A 23,604-nucleotide genomic window follows, 5' to 3' on the forward strand; every position below is an offset into this window, starting at 1 on the left:
TAGCAGAATGAAGGAAAAATGGACACAGGAAGTGGGGGAGAGTTGGGATGTAACTGGACAGAATGCAATACTATTTTTCAATATAGTGAAAAAGTGTCTGCCAGTTGAAGTACAGGATAAATTAGATAATATAGTTGCCTTAGAGGCCAAACCATGGACAGAGATACAAGCACACATAATACATTTTTGTAAGAAGAGACAAGAAAAGGAAAAGAGATAGAAAGATAAAATAGAGAAAGACAGCAGCTAAATTGGTCCAGCAGAAACTAGCCAAGAAAACAGAGGAAGGGATTGCCAGTGTAATGGCTAGGTGATGACGGCTGTCCTCACCCAAAAGTATCCTTTAGGCCACAAACCAGTTGCATATTTTAGTGGCCTAATTGATTCTGTCATGAAAAGTAATTACCCTTGTGAACAAGCACTAGCCACAGCAGCCTTTGTAGTAGAGAAAAGTGCTCCCATTGTCGTGGGTGCACCCTTGACCCTGTATGCTGAACATGCTGTGTTTGCAATAATGCAGAAAGCTAAAACAACACTAACAACACAGAGAGTATCAGGCTACAAGATAATATTATCACTAACATCCTTGAAGGTGGTTAAATGCCACACAGTCAATCCTGCTACCTTCTTTGCACACCCCATTTCAGACACTGATGATGATGCCCATGATTGTGCCACATATACTCCAGATGCGTGTAGCCAAGCAACAGAAGACCCCATTCCAGGTAGTGTTGTATATTTTGTGGATGAAACTTCCACAAGAGATCAGGACACAGGGGTAAGACATACAGGTGCTGAAGTGGTCAGAGCGATGTAGCACAACTCTTCAGACACTGCAGATAACTGAACAGATATCTTTGCCATCTGTAGTGATGTATTGGTTTGTATGTAAAAGAAGAATGCTATGACATCAGGGGCAGTGGAATGTTGGGGCAGTGGAATGTTGGGGCAGTGGAATGTTGGGGCAGGCTGTGACTGGGGATTGGAATGTTTTCATATGAAAGGTCTGAGTTGTGCCGGTTTGGGGATGGCAAGCTCATGTATCTCTGTTTGTACATTATAACTGGAAATAAACTTTTAAGGAAAGAACAAGAAGAGCCAGTGTACTTACTTCACATGGCGACGAGCAGGATCGTAAAGCAGCAAGCATTGGACTGAGAAAACTGCAATTATTGGAAGGCAACGCTACAGACATCAGACTGAGGATTGGAGAGCAGCTATTTTCGGACCTGCTTTGTTAAAGGCAACTTATTTTAAGCAAGTGAGGGAAGTTTTTTTAATTTTTTTAATATTTATTTTTCTCTTTCTCTAATACAGTTGCCGTTTGTTTACTTTGTTGGAGGCGCGTGTGTACTGCTCAAACGTTAGATTTTTCATCGCCTCGGTCCTCGCGTGCACCCCCGCTTGGTTACTGGACAACATAATGCTTAATAACAATGTCTTGTGAACGTGCTGGTTCTTGCGCTGGAAGTTACATGGGAGCAGGAACAGCGCCCTTTTAATGTTAATTAGTACCAAGTACATGGTATTATTTTTACTATTCTTAATTTTTTTTAGCAACTTCATTGCTGAAGTTTATCCGGCACAAAGGAAAACTAACAGAAATTATTATAACAGAGATACATGTCTTGCTGAAGAAGTAAGCTAAAGAGTTATATTTTACAGCTATAATTTTTAGTACACCATGTCTTCGAGTGGAGATTCTTCTGGTACAGGGACGTCGCTTTCTTTGCAGTTGAGTACACCAAAGGAATTTTTAGCGCCTCCTGGTGAACCAGCTGTACAATGGAAGGAGTGGAAGGAATATTTTTTGAATTACATCGCAAACTTAGAAGATTGCAATGGTTTAATCTCTGCTGAAAGAAAAAAAGGATCTTAATGCACTGTTTAGGCCCTGAAGGTCTTCGTATTTACAATCAACTACAAAAACACGATAGAGGCGATGAAGATGTGTTTCAAAGTGCTATTTTGGATTTAAATGATCATTTTTCTCCTGCTGTTTGCATTGCGGTTACCCGTCACGCATTTTTCCACCGGAAACAAGAGAAACACGAGGACATAGAGAGCTACGTTTCTGCTTTAAAACATTTAGCTAGCTCATGTAGGTTTGCTGGTCTACATGATGAACTGGTACGGGACCAGATTGTAATGTATACTAAAAACAAATCTATTCAAGAGAGGTTGTGGATTGAAGGCGAATCCAGTCTAAAGGAGATTATTGCTTTAGTAAAGAAAGCAGAATTATCCGAAAGATGTGCGAAAATCACTTTGGCACAGGATAAGAACTTTGAAGAAGTCGTTGCCAAAGTTAGTGATCGCAAGCACAACAAATGGTCCATGGATAAGCGGGATAATGACTTTAAAAAAGAGAAAAATCAAACTTTTGCAAAAAATCAAAAATCTAACATGCCTGATCAATCCAGAAATGAGTGTTTCCGTTGCGGGAGTTCCTTTCATTCTGCAAAATTTGATGGGTGTCCAGCTAAAAATGCTAAGTGTTTGGAATGTGGAATTGTAGGCCATTTTGCTAGGGTGTGCAGGAAGAAACAACTGAAGAAGGTGAACAGTAAAGTGGCCTGCATTAAGGAAGTGGTGGAAGACTGTTCTGATGACAGTGATGAAGACGTAAATTATAAACTGAGGGGTCACAAAACTGTGGTTTTGAACATTTCAGGACAAACGTCAAACAAACCTTTGTGTTGGATATCATTTGGGGGAGTTATGTTGCAGGTGGCAGCAGACTCTGGTTCCCCATACAGTATTGTTTCAGAATGCACATGGCAAAAGCATTTTGTACATAGTTTAGGGGAACATTTAGAAACCTCTGACATTTCGCCTGAAAGTTACACTGGTGATAGAATAGATATTATTGGTTTTAGATTGCTGGTATTCAAATTTAAGCAAAGACAAGCCGTATGTAAATTATATGTGGCTAAGGATGGTCCGTCGGTATTAGGCTGGAAAGACCAAAAGAAACTGCATATTGTGCTTGATCCTAACAGTGTAGAGCAAGTCTTAGTAATGTGTGATGAAGAAGACACAAAGAAATGGGTCACACAAGAGTTTCCAGGAGTGTTCAATGGGCAAGTAGGTCAACTGAAAGGCTTTATACATCAAATTAGACTCAAAAATGATGCCAAACCAAAAATTCATAAGGTACGGAATATTCCGTTTATTGTCAGGGAAGAGGTAAAAAAAAGAGTTGGACAGGTTACAAAATTCACAGATTATAGAACCAGTTGAAGCTTCTGAGTGGGTTTCACCTTTGGTTGTTGCGCGTAAAGCTAATGGCAAAGTGCGTTTGTGTGTGGATTTGAGAGGTTTGAACAATAATATAGTAGATCAGTTTCCTTTGCCTCGTATTGATGAGATGTTGTCTGCCACGAGAGATGCTAAATGGTTTTCCACTTTGGACTTGTCGTCTGCTTACCACCAGGTTAGGTTGGACTATCATAGCAGACATCTAACAACTTTTTGTACACCATGGGGTTGTTTTCGTTTCAAACGTATGCCATTTGGTTTGGCGTCGGCGGCTGCCGTCTTTCAAAGGTTGATGGCGCAGTTATTTGGACATTTGCCTAATGTTACATTCTTTCAGGATGATATTTTAGTTATGGGAAGTAGCAAGAAACATCATGATAAGGAATTGAGGAATGTTTTGAACATCTTACAAGAAAAAGGTTTGACCGCAGAGATCAGTAAATGTAGATTTGCACAGAGAAAAGTAACGTATTTAGGACATGAGATTGATCATGAAGGCATAAGACCTAAAAAAAAGTTGGTGGAAGCTATTAAGAATGCCCCATGCCCCACATCTAAAGATGATTGGAGATCCTTTTTAGGTCTAGCCGAGTTTTATTTGAAATTTGTAGAAATTTTTTCAGCTAAAACCTACCAAATGAGACTGTTACTAAAAAACAAAGTGAAATTTGAATGGAATGTAAGTTGTCAGAAGGCTTTTCAGGAAATTAAGAATGCAATTGTGAGTGCTCCAATGTTGCATGGGTACGATCCAAAAGCTTGTTCTATTATCACTACGGATGCGAGTGGTAAGGGCCTTGGTAGTGTATTAACACAAAGTGACAATGGGGGTAAAGAATATGTGGTTGCATTTGCATCCCGTTCTTTGTCTCCCACAGAGGAAAAATACTCTGTAATAGAGAGAGAAACTTTGGCATGTGTATGGGCATTAGAACACTTTCGGAAATTTGTTTGGGGGCAAAAATGCATCATACGGACTGACCATAAGCCTCTTACTAAATTGTTAACTACAGAAGGTTTATGTAGAGCATCTGCGAGAATAGCTAGACTATCTATGAGACTACAAGATTTCTTATATGAAGTGCAGTATGTTCCTGGGGTAAAAAATGTTACTGCAGATTTTTTAAGTAGAATGTCCTTACCTTTAAGAGAGTTGGATCAACATCCATGGAATGACTGGTGTGTAGCTGGTGTGTTTGATGAGAATACTTTAAGCTCATTGCAAAAAGAAGAATGGATCATGGAGTATGAGAAAGACGAAGTGTTGAAAGAAGTTAAAAACAAAGTGATGTTCGGCTGGTATAATGACAAGAAAGTCAAAAGCAGTGATATGTTAAGAGCTTTTTGGGAAGTGAGAGATGAATTGAGCATTGAAGGTGATTTTGTGTGTAGAGGTGGGAAGATTATTCCCCCCTGTGGTATTAGAAATAAACTTATTGCTATTGGACATGAAGGTCATTCCGGAATATCTCGCACCAAAAGAGGAATTTAAGTACTTTATTGGTGGCCAAAAATTGATGTAGAAATTGAGAGATATGTACGTGACTGCATGGAGTGTGAGAATAGTGACAAATCTCAAAAGACACTTAACCCGCCAATTTCTTCTTCAAGTTGTCCTAATATACCATGGGAAGAAGTTGCTTTAGACATTATGGGTCCTATTACGTGGCATGATGGGACTTCAAAGTTTATTGTGGTTTTAGTTGATTTGTTTTCAAGGTGGATTGAATTTTCTGTGTTACAAAAAATTGATACCAAGGCAGTGATTAATTTTTTGGAGGAAATATTTTTGAGGGAAGGATTTCCCAGAATTTTATTGACGGACAATGGTGTTCAATTTAAATCTGAGGAAATGAAAACTTTTGCTAAAATGACTGGTATTGAACAAAGGTTTACAGCTTTATATCATCCCAGGGGGAATGCTGTAGTGGAACGTATAAATAGGATTTTCAAGGGCATCATTCAAATTGCAAAGCATGGAAACAAAAGTAATATAGATTCTGAGTTAAGGAAAATGTTATGGGCTTATAGAGTGACACCTCATGAGACAATAGGTCAAAGTCCGTTTGATATAATGCGAGGTAGAATTCCATTTTCGAAGATTAACCCTGGTTGGATGCAAAGAAGCAGACAAGTACTTTGGAGCAAGGAACATGTAAGAAAGTGCATAAAGAATTCACAAGAAAAGAACAAAGAATATTTTAATAATAAATATGGCACTAAAGAAGCACATTTGAATGTGGGAGATTGGGTGAGAGTGAAATCCGTAAGGAAAGTGGCTAAAGGTGAGAGCAAGTTTGGCGAGCCTATAAGAATTAAGAAAGTGATGAGAAATACTGTCATTTTGGATGATGGCAGTGTATGTCACATGAGTCGCGTTGCTATTGCTAAGCCTTGCAAACAACAATTTGTGCAGTATGATTTGCTGGAAGGTAATAATAACAAATATTGGTGGTTGGAGTGTGATATTGATGGTAACAAAGATTCTAGAGTTATTGGGGAATTGGGAGCTAGGGGCTGTCAGGAAGGTGTCCAGACTCGTATTAATATGGGAGAATTTGAATGTAATGTGAATGAGCGTGAACAGAATAAAAATGTAGTTTGTGGTGAAGAGAAGAAAAGTTGTTTCGGCAGGGTTTTGAGAAAACCTAAGGTATTAGAAAATTTTGTGTGTGATTAAATAAAAATATATATATTTATTTATATACATATTATTTTATTTTTGTTCTTGTTTTTTGGTGTTTTTTTTTTTAAGGGAAGGGGATGTGTAGTGATGTATTGGTTTGTATGTAAAAGAAGAATGCTATGACATCAGGGGCAGTGGAATGTTGGGGCAGTGGAATGTTGGGGCAGGCTGTGACTGGGGATTGGAATGTTTTCATATGAAAGGTATGAGTTGTGCCGGTTTGGGGATGGCAAGCTCATGTATCTCTGTCTGTACATTATAACTGGAAATAAACTTTTAAGGAAAGAACAAGAAGAGCCAGTGTACTTACTTCACCATCTCAATATTCAGCCCAGGCTGCTGAACTAGTAGCTTTAGGGGCAGCTCTCAAACAAGGGGAAGGAGAAACAATAACAGTATACTCTGGTTCAGCCTATGTCACTACAACAGTGCATTCCAGCATTATGCAGTGGAATAGACGGAGATTTCTCAAGTCTGATGGAAGCCCTGTCATGCACCGCCACCTTTTAGAGGACTTGATACAAGCTTTAACACTGCCACATGCAGTTGCAGTAGTGAAATGTGCAGCCCACACTAATGCTCAGGATTTTGTGTCCTGTGGAAATGTCCTGGCCGATTGGGCAGCCAAAGATGCAGCAACACACCCTCTTAGTGATACACATACCACAGTTTTGTTAGCTAGTGAAACATTGACACCTTCAGACCCTTAGAATGCATCCAGACATTACACAGAGACAGCTCACCTGCATATAAGAGAGATACAAGAAAATGCACCAGAGCATGAGAAACAGTTGTGGGAAGCTAGAGGATGCACACAGACAGGAACAGATTTAATATACAGACAAATATCAACAGAGAAGCCTGTCATGCCCCAAGCATTGCTACTGATAGCTCTAAACCAGCTACATCTTCCTTCAAATACTGCTAGAGACAATATGTCCCTCCAAATACGTCAGGATTGGTTTGTTCCTAACTTACATGAGATGATTACAATGTACATACACACCTGCACAGTGTGCCAGCAGTATTCACCAAATCCCACCTCTAAGGTAATAGCTTCTACAATACCTCGCCCACAAGGTCGCTTTAAGGAACTGTACATTGACTACATTGATATGACTGACAGATGCAATCATTATCGCTATCTTATAGTTGTAGTCTGCCCATTCTCAAGGTGGATTGAAGCAGGAGCTTGTGTTCACCATAATGCCAAGTCTGTTATCCCTCTTTGCTTTGAGAAACACCCCAGGATCAGAGCACCATTTGACTCCTCATCAAATAGTGACAGGTAGAACAATGAGCACATTTGTGCCATCAACCAGACATAAGTTGGAGACAGAGAGTGCACCTGAAGTTGTACAAACTGAAATGAATGAATACATGTCTGGGCTAACCAAAGTTGCAAAGTTCTTCTCTAAACAGGTTACACGTGCAGCCAAGAAGCGCGCCAACGCATCTCCTGTAAAGGATCAACAAACACCATTACCTTTGGGAACTTTAGCAATTTTGCAAGACAATGGAAGAACTGCAAATTTAATGGACTCTTCCCAGTGCCATTCATCCCTTTGGACAACGAGCAGGAAAAAGAGGGGGGACAACAGGAGAAGCAACCGGAGTAAAGCCTCCCTCTAAAGCTCCAATCTTAGACAATTCTTCTTTTAAGTTATGTATTTTATGTTTGTTTTTCCTCCTCGTTGCACTGATATTGCTGCTTTTAGCCCTTGGATATTTTTTTTTTTTTGATCCTATATCAATTATTACACGCATGCGTAGAACTGTTGATAATGATACTGACCATCACCCTCTCCATATTGCTTTGTTTGACAATGTGTGGTATCAGCACATGCACAGTATAGACACATCCACGTCCAACACCAGTTGTTATGTATGCTCTCTCATCCCCCATGCTGCTGGAGTAGATACATTGCATCTCCCTAAAGAGGTATCCCCAAACATTACACATTGTCTCCTGCACCTATTTTTATGCAGAATGAGAGCACAGCTACAGCCAACTCACGTTAGTCCTGTTACTGCACGAGTTAACACAACTAGATTTGACACCACCCCAGAAGTCCTACAAGTCCTGACAGAAAAACAAGAGATAATGGAAGAGATATCAAGAATGAAGGAAGCAGGGCAAACAAGGTTTCACCCAGACTGGGAAAAATGGGTATTACGTCGAGGTATTTTTGGAAGGTCTTACCCATCATCTGAATGTAGTAACTATTTAGCTGAACCCCTGCTTCCTGATTGCGCAGGCAGGCCAGTTCTTAGTATCAGAGGATCAGTATTTGCCCATGACAAATGGTACCAAGACAAAAGGTCCACTAAGCTTTAATAAGATAATAGGCCAGTGTCATGAAATATGGGATGCAAACATACAGAGATATACATGGACAGGGACTACCATACACCCTAGAATAGCAATGAAATTAACACGGTTTTCTCTTTGTTTCAGAGGGAAAGGGACAGTGAAGGTGGGGAGTAACCTCAACTGCAACATCACCACCTACAAAGCTGATATGCGGGGCGGCACCTCCAGCCTGATGGATCACTACTGGATGTGTGGGGCCCGGCTCCACATGCAACTACCCCTGAACTGGAATGGCCTCTGCTCCCTAGTGACTTTGCACACCCCCTCCCTGGTGATACCAGGTGTGGACATCTCCAAGTTACATGACCATCCCATGAGCCGTCCAACAACCTTGCTTCACCATTATCAGACAAAACGAGCTGCTGAGTTTCTTGGTACTGAAGTGTGGAAAGACGTTCCACAGGAACATAGACTATTTGATGATGCCCAAATCTTTTTTGGTAGCATCCTACCATTCATTCAGGCGAAGGCAACTGCACGCTGGCTGCAGATCACGCGCTTTGAATTGATGAAGACCATAAATGCAACTGAAGATGGGTTCAATGCTATCAAGGAAGAAATCAGAGCCCTTAGGCTGATGTTAATGGAACACAAATTTGTATTTGATTTAATGGCGGCCACGGAAGGAGGGGTGTGTAAGAAGATTGGATCTTTATGTGCCAGCCAATGATGCGGACAATGGGACATTAACTCAGGCCATTCAGACATTGCATGATCTACAAAAGAAAATGATCAATGAGGGGGGGTGCCCCTGATGGGGGATTCGAGGGCTTGATCGAATGGGTGCCGTCCTGGATGTCGGGGTTGTTCAAGGCCTTGTTGCCTTTGATTGTGCTGTTGCTTTTGATGCGTCTTATTTTTCAGGTAATAATAGCATGTTGCAAAAGGATGACCGCTAAATTGGGAGGGACAGAGTAGTGAGTGTGTGATGATTCCCCTAGTTTCATTAGTAGATGGGAAGGTAGGAAAAGTAGTTGAATAATCAACTAGAGGGAGGAATGATGTAGGAAGAATAGGAATACATCACATATAAACAAACATAAGTTCCCAAATCCCAATACAAACATTTTAGGCTATACAGTTGTAAACCAATGTAAGTAGTGAAAGGCTTAATACAGGACATGTTAAAAAAAGACAGACTGTGGGTTCAATAGAAAAGGCAGGTCATATTTAGGACAAACAAACACTTATTACTTAGGAAACGTATACACATGCTGCAGTGTTAAGTTAGCTGTGCTGAAACACACAAGAGGCCCAAGCCACATTAGAATGAGAGTTTTTCTTTAAAGCTGCACAAACTGTTGCTTTCAAAATGTTCACTTAGCATGAACAGGGTGGAACAGAAGGGTGTATCCTTCCTTAGCACAGGGGTCCTAAAAACCACAAGTCATTCATATCGTGTTAAGGGGAACTGTGTAAAGGTCAGATAAGTATTTGCAAGGAAGGGCTACCATGAGCCGCACGCAACATATAATCTCTTGTTGTGCAGAAAGATAGATATGGTGAATGACGTCAGTGTAACTTGCCCACCCATGAGGCCAACAAGTGCAAGTGCTTCTTTCCAGAGGCACCTCATTATCTTATCTGTGCTGCTTGTAGTTGCTTACCTAAATGCTGAACTCTTGACCACAGTTTTTTGTGGTTTTTACAGTATAAATGCTACTGGTGTTTGAACCAGAACTTTGAACTTCAGTCATGGCCTCTATGTGAGACAGCCTGTTCCCAGCTGAAAATCGATTAAACCTATATTATTGTGTCAAAATGATTTATTTTATTAACAGATTTCCCTCTAACAAAGATGAAGTACTTTTTCAAAGTACCTGGGAGGAGAAGTAGTGTTACTAGGAGTTATCAGTTTAGCTGAGTTCTGAGTCATTATGCCACCTCCCTGAGTAATCCCTGGGCTGCTCGGGCTCACTACCTTGAGGCTCAGGTGGTCAATTTTGGATGCGGCAGTAATCGGTTCGGTTGACCACCAAAAGCTCTTGAAGACACAGTTGGAGACCAGTACCCCCTCACTGCCCTGAGATCCCAGAACCAGTTCCCCCAGCCCCCTGGGTGTGAGCAAAGGGCCCTTTGCATTTAATAATCCAGGAATGGCTGTTGGTCACCCCATGCAGTTGGTTAAATAAATAATTTAGCTGTCTGGTGCCATTCATGGGCAAGGATGCCAACTAGTTGAGGTCTTCACACTGGTACATTTAGTGAGCCCTTAAAACGGAAAGTGATTTCAGTACAGTAGGACAATGGACTTCTTGGTAGGCAGGTTGGCGGAAGGATACCTGCAAGTTCATCCCGTCCCACCGCCACTAGTGTAATGAGGGCTTCATTTTTTCTTCAAATCAGATGGAAACCTTTCCGAAGTGAAAGAACTTTTTTTTTTAGAATTCCCTACGCCACAAAAATGACACAAACACAACACAGTTTTAAGTATGGTTTAATTCCATTCATGGTGGGTGGTTGGCTCTTTCGCAGAAGCACCCGCCCACCCCCAATAAGAGTACAGTGACTTTGTTGCATATAAAAATAGTAAATATTCTCTCGCTATGTACATCACTCTAAAGGCTGGCCTCCTCTGTGGTGTAGAGTTAGATTGGTGAGAAGGGCCTGCTAGGCAGATTCTAAGGGCCCCAGGGCATGGCCGGTTTAACCTGCTGCGTCTGAGGGTCTGCCCACCATTTTCTTTTCTCTTCAATAGTAGACGGCGGCACCTCAGAGAGTCTGATTGGTCAGAGAAGTCTCTCACTGACTCAGCAGTTTCTTTGGTGTACCTATGAAAGGTTAGAGCGGGATACAGATATGGCACATCTTTCACAAAGTCAGACCTGAATGACTATGCGACATTGCATAGCGCCAACCTAGACAAAAGGCAGAGGAGCGCTGCACAGAATCAAAGACAAGCGTACAGCCAACGAGTGACATGAGAGGTACCTGGGTTCAGAAGAGGACAGTTACTGTATTGTGATGTAGTGTGTAGGCTGAGAGTGACAAAATGGGACACTTCGACAGGTTCCAAATCAGACAAGCCATTTAGAATTCTGCAGTGGTCAGCTTTCAGAGCCCTGTCTCTCCCAGATGTGGCTGACACACATCCCTCAAAAACAGTTCTTATGAAGATGATGTCTTACCATCGTCCTTCATCAAAGCTCTTCTCTGGGGAGGCTCTTTTATCCCTACTTACCACTGACCTTCACTCAAGGCATCATTGCGGAAGCTCTCAAGACTGGTCAGATCCTCTTAAAGAAACCTTAACTAGACCCTGATGACCTCGGCAGCTGGCGGCCCATCACTCACCTACCATTCTTTATCAAGATCAATCAAAAAGCAGTCTATGTTCAACGGCAAGATTACACCAATGCTAACCATCTCAAGCATGACTACCAGTCTGGCTTCCATTCATGGTGCGGCACGGAGACCGCCACCTTACACATCGTGAACAATGCCCTCTTGACCACAGATGAAAATGATCACGGTTTCCTGATATTGCTGGACCTCTAAGCTGCTTTCACATCAGTTAACCACCTTACCCTCATATGCATCCTCAAGTCACAAATGGGCTTGACCAATAGGCCAATGATACACAGCCGTACTTGGAAGTCTCCTTGGCTTCCGACACCCAACCCCTCAAACACTGCTCGCATATCGTCCAGTCTTGGATCTCGAGTTCCAACCTGAAGCTGAAACCAGCCAAAAACAGAATTCCTATGTGTCAAGAACAACACACAAGATACAGTACAAACCTGGTTCAGTGACATGAATAGTGATGGTTTCAAACCCCGACTCTCACCAAATGCCAAATCACTCGGATTCACCCTTGACACCAACCTCTCCCTCAAGGAATACTTTTCCAAAAAAACAAGAAAGATGGCCTGGTACTACTCACTCTTCTCAGGAAAGTCAAACAGCGTTCTTTCAGAAAGAGACTTCAGAACTTGTGCTCAAGCCCTTGATCTCTCACATCAGGAGGCTCCATACTTCACATGGGCACCACTTCTGAGCATTGTGCACACCGCAGCATGTCTCATCCAGGGCCAGAAGAAATATGATTCCCAACATCTCCACTTGGATGGAACACCATTGGCTCCCAGCCGGCCTGCCCTATCTTCAAAGCCAGCTGCACCACTTATAAAGCCATCACAACCAGCGCCCCCGCTTACTTTGCAGACAATCGCTTAATTTCTGACGGTCCTTGGACACCCGCAGCCAGGACACCATCTGATTGGAGACTAAGAAGTGTGAACAAGAGAGAACAAGACAGCAGGCCTTGTCCATCTATGCACTCAACATCCCCGTATCCATCAGGACCGCCCAACACTGCTCCAATTTAGGGTAGAGTTGAAGATTCACCTCTTCAAAGAACTCTATGACAATGTAGTAACGGTCCACAACCCAGCTTCCTCGCCGAGCACTCGCAGACTTTAAGGTGGTCTTTGAGCCTGCACTGTGCCTACAATTGAGCGCCTTGGGACCCTCACAGGTGGTCTGCCGCACTTTACAAATCCTTCATTTATTTGTTTATTTACAGTGCTCTGCTTACTTTTGGCTAGGTTCATGCTATAGAAATACCATATACATAACACACAACTATTTAAACAGTTCTAAAAAGGCCAGGTTTCCCATAAACTATTCAGGGTGCATGTGACAGGTCACACTGTTAAATAGCTCACCCTAAGGCGCTGGGATTCACGTTCGGGTTTCATGCTGGTTGTGGGGCGCAGGGTGTGCTCACGCCTGCTTCGGCGTTCCAATAGGTATCCAGCCTACACCCAATGCCATACAATCCTTGGCCCCTCTGCAGAGACTGCGGTGAGTAATGCTTGAGTAGGACAAAGTGTAATATGTTGCTGGCTTGGATGGGAAGTACCAGCATTCTCAGGTTTCCTATGTCTATGCGGAAGTAGCCCATCCAGGCCAGTTTTTTTATTTGCATTCTGGGACTTGTAGTCTTCTTTCTCTAATGGTAATAAGAGGACTACAAAATCCAAAATGGAAAGGATGAGCTACACACGCATGGTACTGGGAAACTTAGAAACCCACAGGGGCAGCAAAACAGTCTACTGGACTCAACGTATGTTCTATACACCCTCTATAAGAGGCCCTACGTGTAGAGCTGTTGAGTAGCCGCTGTGTAATAAATGTGGCCATGTGCCATTCCTCACATTTTTCTAGCAAACGCATTGCATTCTGGAGCTTGTAGTTTTACACCGCGTGATTTAAATTTCTGGGACAATAAAGTTCGTCTGCAGGGACGTATTTTCAGCGAGGGAGTGTTTGGAGTGCTACACCCGCCCTCCCCCCCAATAAATCTATTTTGTGATAAATAGTTGGGTTCAAGCGTTTTCAGCCGGGTTTGGTGAGGTGTCACAAGGATTGTTTACACAAAGACAAAAACACACACGCCCCCCTCTCTGTTTGAAAGGACTTAAAAAGCATCGGTGATTTCACTAATGTTCTCTCTCACTTATCGCCCCTAGCAGTCCGCACCCCTCTCCCTTCCGCTGCCCCTTCAGCCCCTCTCCTGTGCCCTGCTTGTCTCACATCCCGGGGTGGTCGTTCTGAAATCTGAGTGTCAGGCCCCCCAGTCTTACCCACCAACTGCGCCCCTGTCGGTCTGGGCGGGTATTACGTGGCATGGCCGCTAGGCGGCGTGTTCTGCGACGCGGGGGGGTGCGGCCCCCCTCCACCCCAGGCGAGTGGGGTTCACTGTAAGGTTGAGCGCCGGGCTCCCCTCAAAGTGACCCCCGGCAGATGGTTCTATGGGGCGCGGGCACCGAGGGTGGGGGCACTACCGGGGTGAGAGTTGCCCGGTCACTCCTGTTCGCCCATTCCAGGGGTACCACAAATGAGGGGTGCCACAGGGTGAGCAGCGCGAGGTGCACAGGTTGGTTGTTCTGTCAGACCCCAGGGTGGTAGGGGCAGGCCCGGGGGCGCCCCTTGAGCCGTGGGTGGGTTAATGGAGGTGTGGGGGGGGGGGGGAGGGGATTATTGGGGTGAGCAATCTCCTCTTCTCAGGGTATTGAGGCAGCCGAGGCGCTCTCCTTTAATTAGGAAGGGAACAGAAGTTGGGGGCCTTCGGGGAAGGTGGGGGCGGGTTTGGGAGAACTGCTGTTCTTTTTAAGATGCTGGCTTTAAAGGTTGGGCTGCAGTAGCCCCCATTAAGTAAGACAGCAGGGGGTGCTCTACAGATGTTGGGCAGCAGTTCGAGGCTGCGGGGGTCAGTGTTAGGGAAACGGGGGTGGGGAATTTGTGGGAAGCAAGGGGCTGGTTCCAGAGAGCAAGGGCAGCGTAGATACTTTGGATTGGGCAAAGTAAAGGTCCTCAGCTAAGAAAGGGCATCCCTGCCAACTTACCCAGGTCCAGCGTGATGCGCTGCTCCAGTCCAGGTTTTTTCTTTGAATGCTGGGCGCTGTAGTCTTATTTATTTCGTTGTAAAACAAGACTACAAGTCCCAGAATTCAAAGGAAAAGATCTAGAATAGCGCATCACATATGGGCTTGGATAACTTGGCAGCTATGAAATGGGGTGGAAGGAGCTGGGTCTCTCGGAGCCCTGAGGATGAAGACATACTGCCCCCTAGGACAAGAAGTGAAGGATGTAAGGGGTACTTTCCTGGGGGCTCGGAGGATCACTCCTTGCTCGTCAGTGTCCTACCCCAGCACCTGTCAAGCTCTTTATGCCGAAGATGTAAAAAAATGTTGTCCGTCAGCATTTCAGAGGTTTTGGGACGTGCTAATCTGGCCGACCCCACGAGGCTTTGAGCACAAAAAAATACATGTTTTTCAGAGAAACGCAATGACGCCGGCGGCGCGGTATAATGAGGGTTCTATTCACTGCTCACCTTTCGACCTAATGACACGCCCCCTACATTGCAGCTTCAAGAACAGGTTTGTCCAACGCTGATCCAGGAGGGCCAAGTCCGTGCCACATTTTCAGAATATGTATATAAAAAACATTTCACACAGAGTGTGCCTTATTTACATTGCTGGTAATCACCCTGAAAATGTGGCCTGGAGCTGACTCTCCTGGGGCCCAAACTGGTCACCACTCCTTCAGAGCTTCCTAGAAGAGGCCGGCAGAACATTAGCAAGGTTAGGGGTACTTTTTGGAATGCTAGCAAGAACATATAACTTCCAAGGGGCTCTAGGAAGCATGTGACACCTTACACCAGTCCTGGCTTTTTATAAAACAGCCCAGTGCAGGTCGGATTTTGTAGGCCAAGCTTGCAATGTTAAAAGCAAAACTGCAGGTCCCAGAATGCATCATGCTCTTTTCTAGAACGCTTCACCAGACGATTGTTCTACACCACTTTATTGAGATCATAGGACGGGAGGGTAGAAGGACAAAGTGGTGAGGTGTGTGGGGATATCTCAGACAGAACCAACAAGCAGACGCTAGCAGGTAATGTCCTCAAAGTGCTTTGCGTAAGGGCCCTGATCAACAGTCCTCGGGTGCAGACTGTCCCGCATGTGTCTTTGGCAGAACGCCTCTGCATGCTGCACTTGACTAAATGCTGCAGATAAACAAAAAAGGCACCTGTTTGTTTTGATTGAATGCTCCATTAGTAACCAAAACTGTTCCCTTTGCAGCTAACCAAGCAGTGGCACCATCAGCGACGCCACACTAATCGGTGCCGGATGGGCCTGGAGCGAAGGCAAGGACATTCCCAGCAGGTCAATGCACCTGTGAGTCTGGCAGCTGCAGGGCAGAGTCACTTGCGTCAGGCTCGGCTCTTCAAGGCAGTGAGGGTTGGGCAGTGAGTCACATGGTGGCATTCCATCCTCCTTAGAAGTCTTCAGCTCAAGTCAAGATTTGTAGGGTTGCATTTGGCGGGGCCACAGTTGCACCCATGACTGTTCCCACCTTTCAGAAACCAGTGCAAGTCCTTCCACTGCTGTCTGCGCCATCGTCCAGGGGCTGCTCCTTCCGTGGCCCTGGTGACACAATGAGCAACCAGGAGACTAAAACGTCAATGCACACCTTCCCCAACTTAAGCAATCAGGCCTGTCCATCAGAGTTAACGTAGGTTTATAAATATATTTTCATCTCTATAAATACAGTCAATGTGCAAGGGTGCTGTGAGTGCAGTTAGAGGAGTCTGCTCAGTATGCTGATGCAGAGGGCGGCCACCAGCAAGCCCGGGCTCCGCCATGGTCGCCAGCAAGCGCTATAGTCCTCAGGGCAGGGGTAGGTGTTGGCCCACTTATTGCACAGGTTGCCAGCACAGCACTGGATCTCTGTGTTAGCGGGGATGCCCTGCACGGCAGGGTAGATGTTGGAGCACAGTTCTTCAGTGCAGCACCCCTTCTTCAAGGTCTGCCGGTTCGGTCCCCCTGCGGAGAGTGGAGAGAGGTATTTGTTACAATGATGGCAAAGGTCATGTTCACTTCCAAGTCATATTTCAAGCTCCTGTCTGTTCTAAATGCTCTTTTACCTGTTTCCACCCCCATCCCTGCCCCCTATGTTATGAAATAAAAACAAGGGCCAACCTGGCCAAGACAAAGGGGCGGGGTCCCATGTCCCACTGAAAGGCAGTAGAAAAAAAAAAAGTGGGAGGGACAGGTCCCAGGCTCCACCCCCCCGGAACCACCCCACAGGTGAAATGCTCCAGACAACATGGCAAGAAACTAAGACAGGTTCAGACCTCTCGCTGGCCAAAGTGGTGAAAGAGACGGGCAAGTACAGGTCGCTCGCTGGAAGGCACCGGACACAGTGCTGAGGTCTGGCCATGACATGCAAAACTCCCCCCTCCCAACCCCCCCCAGAAATGCATAGGCGATAATGGATATTGAACTTCTAAACTTTGGAAATACCCTCATTCAGCGCGAGTGTCCAACACTAGGGCCCTCTCTCTCTCTTTTTTACCCCCTTCGATTATGAAAATGGCAAGGCATTGAGCATCTTGTCAGCTGCATTTGGGTGGATCAAGCGCCAAGGAAATGTCATACCTGGCAACTCCCACACAGACCAGACAGATCTCACTGGTTGACTGAGCTCTCTGATGTCTTCTTTCACCCTTCAGGAAGTGAATGTGCCTCTCTGGTTCCACAGTCATTGCCTTTCCTTGAGGAGGGGCACTATGGTGCCTTCTCCCACCCGTGCCACCACTTCCGCTGACAATCCGTGGTACGTGGTAACGCGTGGGGAGGCTATCCAGATGCCATCAACCCAGGAACTCATGTCTCCCTTCTACTCCCCTGGCACAGTGGAAGCCTCGATGGCTTGCCCTGGCTCTGGAAGATGCACAAGCCAGGCCTTCCAGTTTCCTCCCAGAGATCATCGCAAGATCTCCACGTCAGCAGATGATGGTAACGACATCAGAAAGAACCTAGCACTGGAAGGTCGCTCTGCAGAACATCCTATATATGTTGTCTACCCCAACGGGAAAGTGGGGAAAAGGGGTGCCACATTGCTATGGCCACTCTCTCCCACTCAGTACTCAACCTCACAGTGGGGGCTCCCCAGGGCTCTGTGTTGTGAGAAAATAACCTTGAATGCTATTTGCAAAGTGTTGGCCTTGACTCTTACAATCCTCCATTTTCATTTGGACTCAAGATTCATTATGCAGTGGATGTCACCTGCCACTGTGAACAGTGTCTCCATTTCTCCTACAATAAGACACTTGGGGCCTCTTTAAGAAGACATGTCTGCCCACGCCTCCCTTACGGCTCATCCTGATGCTGACGTTAGTTCAGTTTGTGAAACTACTCTAATCCTTCAATCTCTGTATCTATTTGTAGATGTCATCTGAAAAAGGGGCCAGGCAATCCCCAAAACTAACATTTTGTACCCTCTTGCTATTTTATTTTCAGCCAGTCCGATAGAAGGCAATGTTTGCCCTTCCTTTGCATGATGAGCCTAGCAAGATGCCTCTGGTTAAAACAGAAGTGGTCCTGATGCATTCAACTCACTCCATAAAATAGGAAAAAATTTTCCTGGCAAGATGAGATTCTTTCCCGCTTGCCAAAGACATGAATAAATGGGAGATATACGAGGCATCAGAATATACAAGTGCAATTTAAGATGTGCAGAGAGCATTTGCAGCCACATGCATGAAGCATTTTTGAGGTCAGAAACTAATCTGGCCATTTGGGATCTCAGAAATGTTTTTTTCTTATGTGCAAGCACCAAATTGCCATTCGGTAACAAGTTACAGAATGGCAATTTTTGCTTGCGGCGCAGTTCCGATTTGCTACTTGGAAGGGGCAAGTTTAGGGCATCCCTTTCAAATACTAATTTGGAATCAACTATGTAGTAATGTTTTGATACCAAAATCCGGTTGCAAAATATTAAAACGATTACGAACTCATTCTCTGCCAGCCTTTTCATGGCAGTAACACCGCCATGAGAAGGCTGGCGCAGAATAGGAGCAGGGGGCTACCGGGAGGTCCCTGCACTGCCCATGCCCCTCTGCCCAGCACAGTCACAATTTTCACTCTCTGCTTTGCAGACAATTAACATTGCGAGGGTGCTGGTGCACCCGGTGGGCTACAGCATTGCTGCTGGCTCGATTACGAGTCAGTGACCATGTTGAAGTCTGTTTCCCACTATGCTGGCAGACAGAAACCGAGATTTCTGTCCACCAACGTAGCGGGAAACTCTTAATGGGGCCGGCGGTGAGGTAGCCTGTGTGGTGGCAACCCCACCATCGGAAGTTCAGCAAAAGGTGAAAACCGCCCACCGAACTCGTAATGACCTCCATAGTCTCTAAAGTGATTTCTTTTTTATTTTTAGGTGTCTTTTTCTATCTAGACTTAGATTAAATTCTCAATGGTAGAAATGCTTTGAGGCGAAAGCCATAATAAAATTAAACTCATCCTCCTTGAAGAGGGGTGTGTGGAATGTTTACTGAGATAGGCAAGGGTGGTGAGAAATGCAGTCCTTTATCTCCGTTAATGGCTTCTGAAAAAAGGTTGTCCCCAAGCACTTATTTTACAGATGTGGCAGATATTTTTATGTCAAATCTAATAAAAAAGAATTGGGGAAATCAACAAAAAACAGTGTGGCTGTTTCATAAAAGCGCTTATGGGTACAGGAGTACTCTTTTATATATTTTTACATGACTCTGTGGATCAGTCCTGAAACATCCAAGTCCCTATTAGTAAAAGTGTGAAGAGGGCTCAATCGTTTCTATTTGTGTGGTTGCTGAATATTCCCATTTTGTTCCCATTTTGAATGATTTGGGTCCAATTCATAATGTCATATACTTAGGAGTACTACATTACATACCCAAAAAATATCTTTCTGCACAGGATCAGTATGCTTATCCCATCTTGAAATCTATACTCACAACAGCATCTGAAGAAAACATCACTTCAATTTTTTTGAAGTAGTCTAAAGTATTATTATAAGATTGAGCTAATAAATGGTAGAAGTACCATGGTAAAAATGGATAGAAATCAAGTACCAGCTCCAAGCCCAACCACAATATCAAAACTTGAACAAAAGAAAGATGGTCACCTTGTGTCTAGACACCGACGCTAGGTTCTAGCTAACTGAACGATGAGCAGTGGCATTGTTACAGACTCACAGCAGCCTTTGGTGGGGTGGGGGGCGACCGGTGCAGCCGCACAGGGTGCTGACCTGGAGGGGGCCACTGACCTCAGAGGGGGGCTCTATGTTGAGCAATAACTTTCAATCTTAAAACACCTGCTGCAGAGTTCCTTGTGGGTCCAGCTTTCGGGCAGCAATAAAAATGTCAAGATAACTCTTGTGATGAAACTTACTGTTAGAAACAAAGTTTGACGTTTGTCTAGTGGCAGTTTTGACTCTCCTTAAAGTAGCGCATAGGGTTAATGTGCCTGCAAAAGAGACCAGATCTGCATTTTATGTGGATAGCCGAGGATTAGTAAGGCCAGCCTTTACCGGCGCCTTAAAACAAATTAATTGTATGCGAGAGGGGGGCCATGTAGAGATGAGAGGCATTTTTGCCGGCTGGCCATCAGGGAATCCAAGCATGAGGACCTAGGGGGGTACAAAAAAAGATTGCTGAACAAGACCCCACCAGCACTAAAGCCAGCCCTACGCAGACTTACCGAACATCTGAAAGCAGCGAGCCAAGCTGCCATTGCAGCGAACCACTGACTGGTTTTCGAGAGCACATTCATTCTTGCCCGACTCATTGCAGCCCCAGCATATGATGCCATTGTGGTATGGGGGCTTGGTCACTGAAAAAAGATAGACAAAATGTCAGACAAGGAAGAAGTGCATTTTAATTTGACATCTACACTGGCTAATACAACCACACCATCTACTGACTTAAAATAAAACCATTTATTAAAAATGGTGCAAAATTTATGTTGTGGAATATGTAGACAAATCCGCAGCATGGTCTGAATTTAAGGTGCAAGCAATCCCACCCTTTAAACTGGGACAACACTCTGGGCCCTATTCATTAACTGCATTTTGCAATGCGCTTTGTAGAACTCCAGTAGTAACACAAACGTATTACAAAATGCTAATCACAAACCCACGTGTGGAGTTGTCTTATCCAGGTGACTGATTGACACTTGATCTGTTCGATATAAGTCAATAAGGACGCTCAATGAAGGACCACACGCCAATTATGAACACAATTTAGCTTTACTAGAGTTTCAGGTAAATGTATACATTTGGCACGCTAACGAAATAGAATGAGAATAGCAATGAAGAGCATCAATTTATATATAAACACACAACAAAGAACATATATTTATATATATACATATATATATATATGAGCAAAGAGTTCATTGACAGACATAAGCTTTGATTAACGGTATACAAAATGCGTATTTCAATTACTGCAGCAAACTCACACTACGATGTTCAGGAGGTAAAATATAAACGAGCTGAATACTTCAGATTATAAACACAGTGCAAGCATAATAATCAATCATAATAATAGAGCAGAGAAACAAAGGCCTTTCATCCCTGGGTGGAACTTAACTTAGTCCACGAAATGCTGGGAAGCCCTCTACTGCCCGCTTAGACCTCTCTCCCCCTTGAGCGTCACGGTCTCTGAACAGCAAAACAGGGAGGCAGCGCTGGGCCTGGAGATGGCAGCTTTCACAACCCCATCTGCGAGCTTCAATCCCGTCACCCGCACTTCAGTGCTTAAATAACCTGAAGCTTGGATTCTATCCCTTTCTAGCATTTACTAGCTGTGTTATCAGCACATGTCTCTTGGCTGCTCTGCCATTCCCTGGCCATTGTTTTCATTCCATCTTTTTCCTCTACTCTCATTCTCAAGGTTGAGACGACCTCCGTCTTTAGCTCCTACACATCCTGTTTCTTACACATGCAGCTGCAAATAAGTTTATCTATGGAATGTTGGAAAACAAGCTTAAAAACAAACATCGTGAACTTTTCCACGTTGTTTGGGTTTCAGCAGGCATCAGGCTCATCTACACTGTTCAAGCTAATTCACCCTTCACGTCACAATGTCTTCCGCACCTTTCCCTATACTGATCAGGAGTTTACGCCTCTTCTATCTTCTTCTTTGTGGAGAGCTCCAGCCCAACTGGTAAGTCTCAGCAAACATAAGTCTATGTTTTACTACTAAATGTGGGAGGCACACAGAGGATTGGCCGGAAAATGGGGAACACATCCGACTAAAGGGGAAATGATTAGGAAGGAGCAAGGAGGGGCTTAAGGAGGCTTAGGGAGGGGTTTAAGGAGGAACATGCACCCACCCATAAAAAAGTAAGCACATAGCGTTCCAAAGTTACTACAGCCAAAAAGGGACCCAAGTAGTAGTATATTATTCCAGCTCAGAACTGACGTAAATCCAGGATCACATAAAGCCAACCACTGATACTGCAACACCCTCCCATAATTTTAGGGACATAAAATATAACCCAGTAGAAAATTATGATGGAATACATTATTTAAAATAGTTAACAACACAAATTCCTTAAATTTAATGTTAAGACAATATAACAATAAAACATTTATTATTTAAAGATAGCATATATATTTTAATACCCTTTCTTGAATTTTAAAATTAATGTGGCATTACATTTTAATAAAATGTAACTTAATTAAAATTAATTTTAAAAATCATTTTAATGAAATTATTAATGTATTATAAAAATGTGTTTTCCCTTTATATAGAACTTGATGTTTTAATTTAAAAGCAAAATGTTTTTTATTCAACTTAATTTATTAAAATTAATCAATTAAGGATTTTATTTAACATTAAGTTAGTAGTGCTGTATCATTTTTCTTTTGTTGTACATTTAAAATAAATATATACAATTAATTTACAATAAGACTAAACAGAAGAATATTTCATGTAATTATTATGTATACATTTTTTATATACTTTACCAAAGAGAGGCTCCACAATCAGTGCAGAGATCGTTGGATGGCAAAGTCTACTATATTTTGTAACATTAAATTCAATTTATTTATATTGTTAACTATTTTAAATAATTTATTTTAACATTATTTCCTTTATTTTAAGTCCCTATCTCTAATATTTTCCATTGAAGGGTGTTGCACTATAACTCGCGCCCTAAGGTAACTATAAGTTGCGCTCCCGCCATGCACAGTTTTCTCTTCAATAATTTCACTGCTAGTGTTTCATTGATATTTTTAATAATGTTATAGAAGTTGTCATGAGTGCTGTAATATACAGGGTAATTAGCAGTGCATGGCGAGGGCACGAGTTATAGTTACCTTAGGGTGCATGTTAAAGTTACTTTAAATAGCTCTAACTATAGCTACTGCATTTCTATGGTTTTGTACGATTAAATTCAGAACCTAACTATGACGTCCCTGTACCTTTTGTTTTTTTAAGTGAATTTCTATGTTTTTATAAACACAAAGGGATTTTAATTACTGTGGGGGTCATTCTAAGTCTGGCGGGCGGCGGAGGCCGCCCGCCAGACTTCCCCCTCCAAAATACCGCTCCGCGGTCGAAAGACCGCTGAGGGTATTTTGGGATTTGCCCTGGGCTGGCGGGCGACCGCCAAAAGGCCGCCCGCCAGCCCAGGGCAAATCATCCTTCCCACGAGGACGCCGGCTCAGAATTGAGCCGGCGGAGTGGGAAGGTACGACGGGTGCAGTGGCACCCGTCGCGTATTTCAGTGTCTGCATAGCAGACACTGAAATACGAAGTGGGGCCCTCTTACGGGGGCCCCTGCAGTGCCCATGCCACTGGCATGGGCACTGCAGGGGCCCCCAGGGGCCCCGCGGCACCCCCTACCGCCATCCTGTTCCTGGCGGGAGACCCTCCAGGAACAGGATGGCGGTAGGGGGTGTCAGAATCCCCATGGCGGCGGAGCGCGCTCCGCCGCCATGG

At 43.9% G+C, this 23,604-nt stretch overlaps 1 protein-coding gene across 1 annotated transcript in view; it reads right to left on the bottom strand.

Annotated features, from left to right (window-relative positions):
- Positions 1-10,742: 10,742 nt before the first annotated feature.
- The window catches only part of LOC138246621 (urokinase plasminogen activator surface receptor-like), a 119,788-nt gene continuing 106,926 nt past the window's right edge, over positions 10,743-23,604 (bottom strand). The window contains exons 6-7 of the mRNA XM_069201330.1: positions 20,354-20,485; positions 10,743-16,651 (exon numbers count right to left, since the gene is read on the bottom strand). Coding sequence (XP_069057431.1) covers positions 16,407-16,651; positions 20,354-20,485 — 377 coding nt within the window. The 3' untranslated portion in view covers positions 10,743-16,406. The remainder of the gene's footprint in view (positions 16,652-20,353; positions 20,486-23,604) is intronic.

Source organism: Pleurodeles waltl, chromosome 7 (genome assembly GCF_031143425.1).
Source record: "Pleurodeles waltl isolate 20211129_DDA chromosome 7, aPleWal1.hap1.20221129, whole genome shotgun sequence".
Classification (NCBI taxonomy): domain Eukaryota; kingdom Metazoa; phylum Chordata; class Amphibia; order Caudata; family Salamandridae; genus Pleurodeles; species Pleurodeles waltl.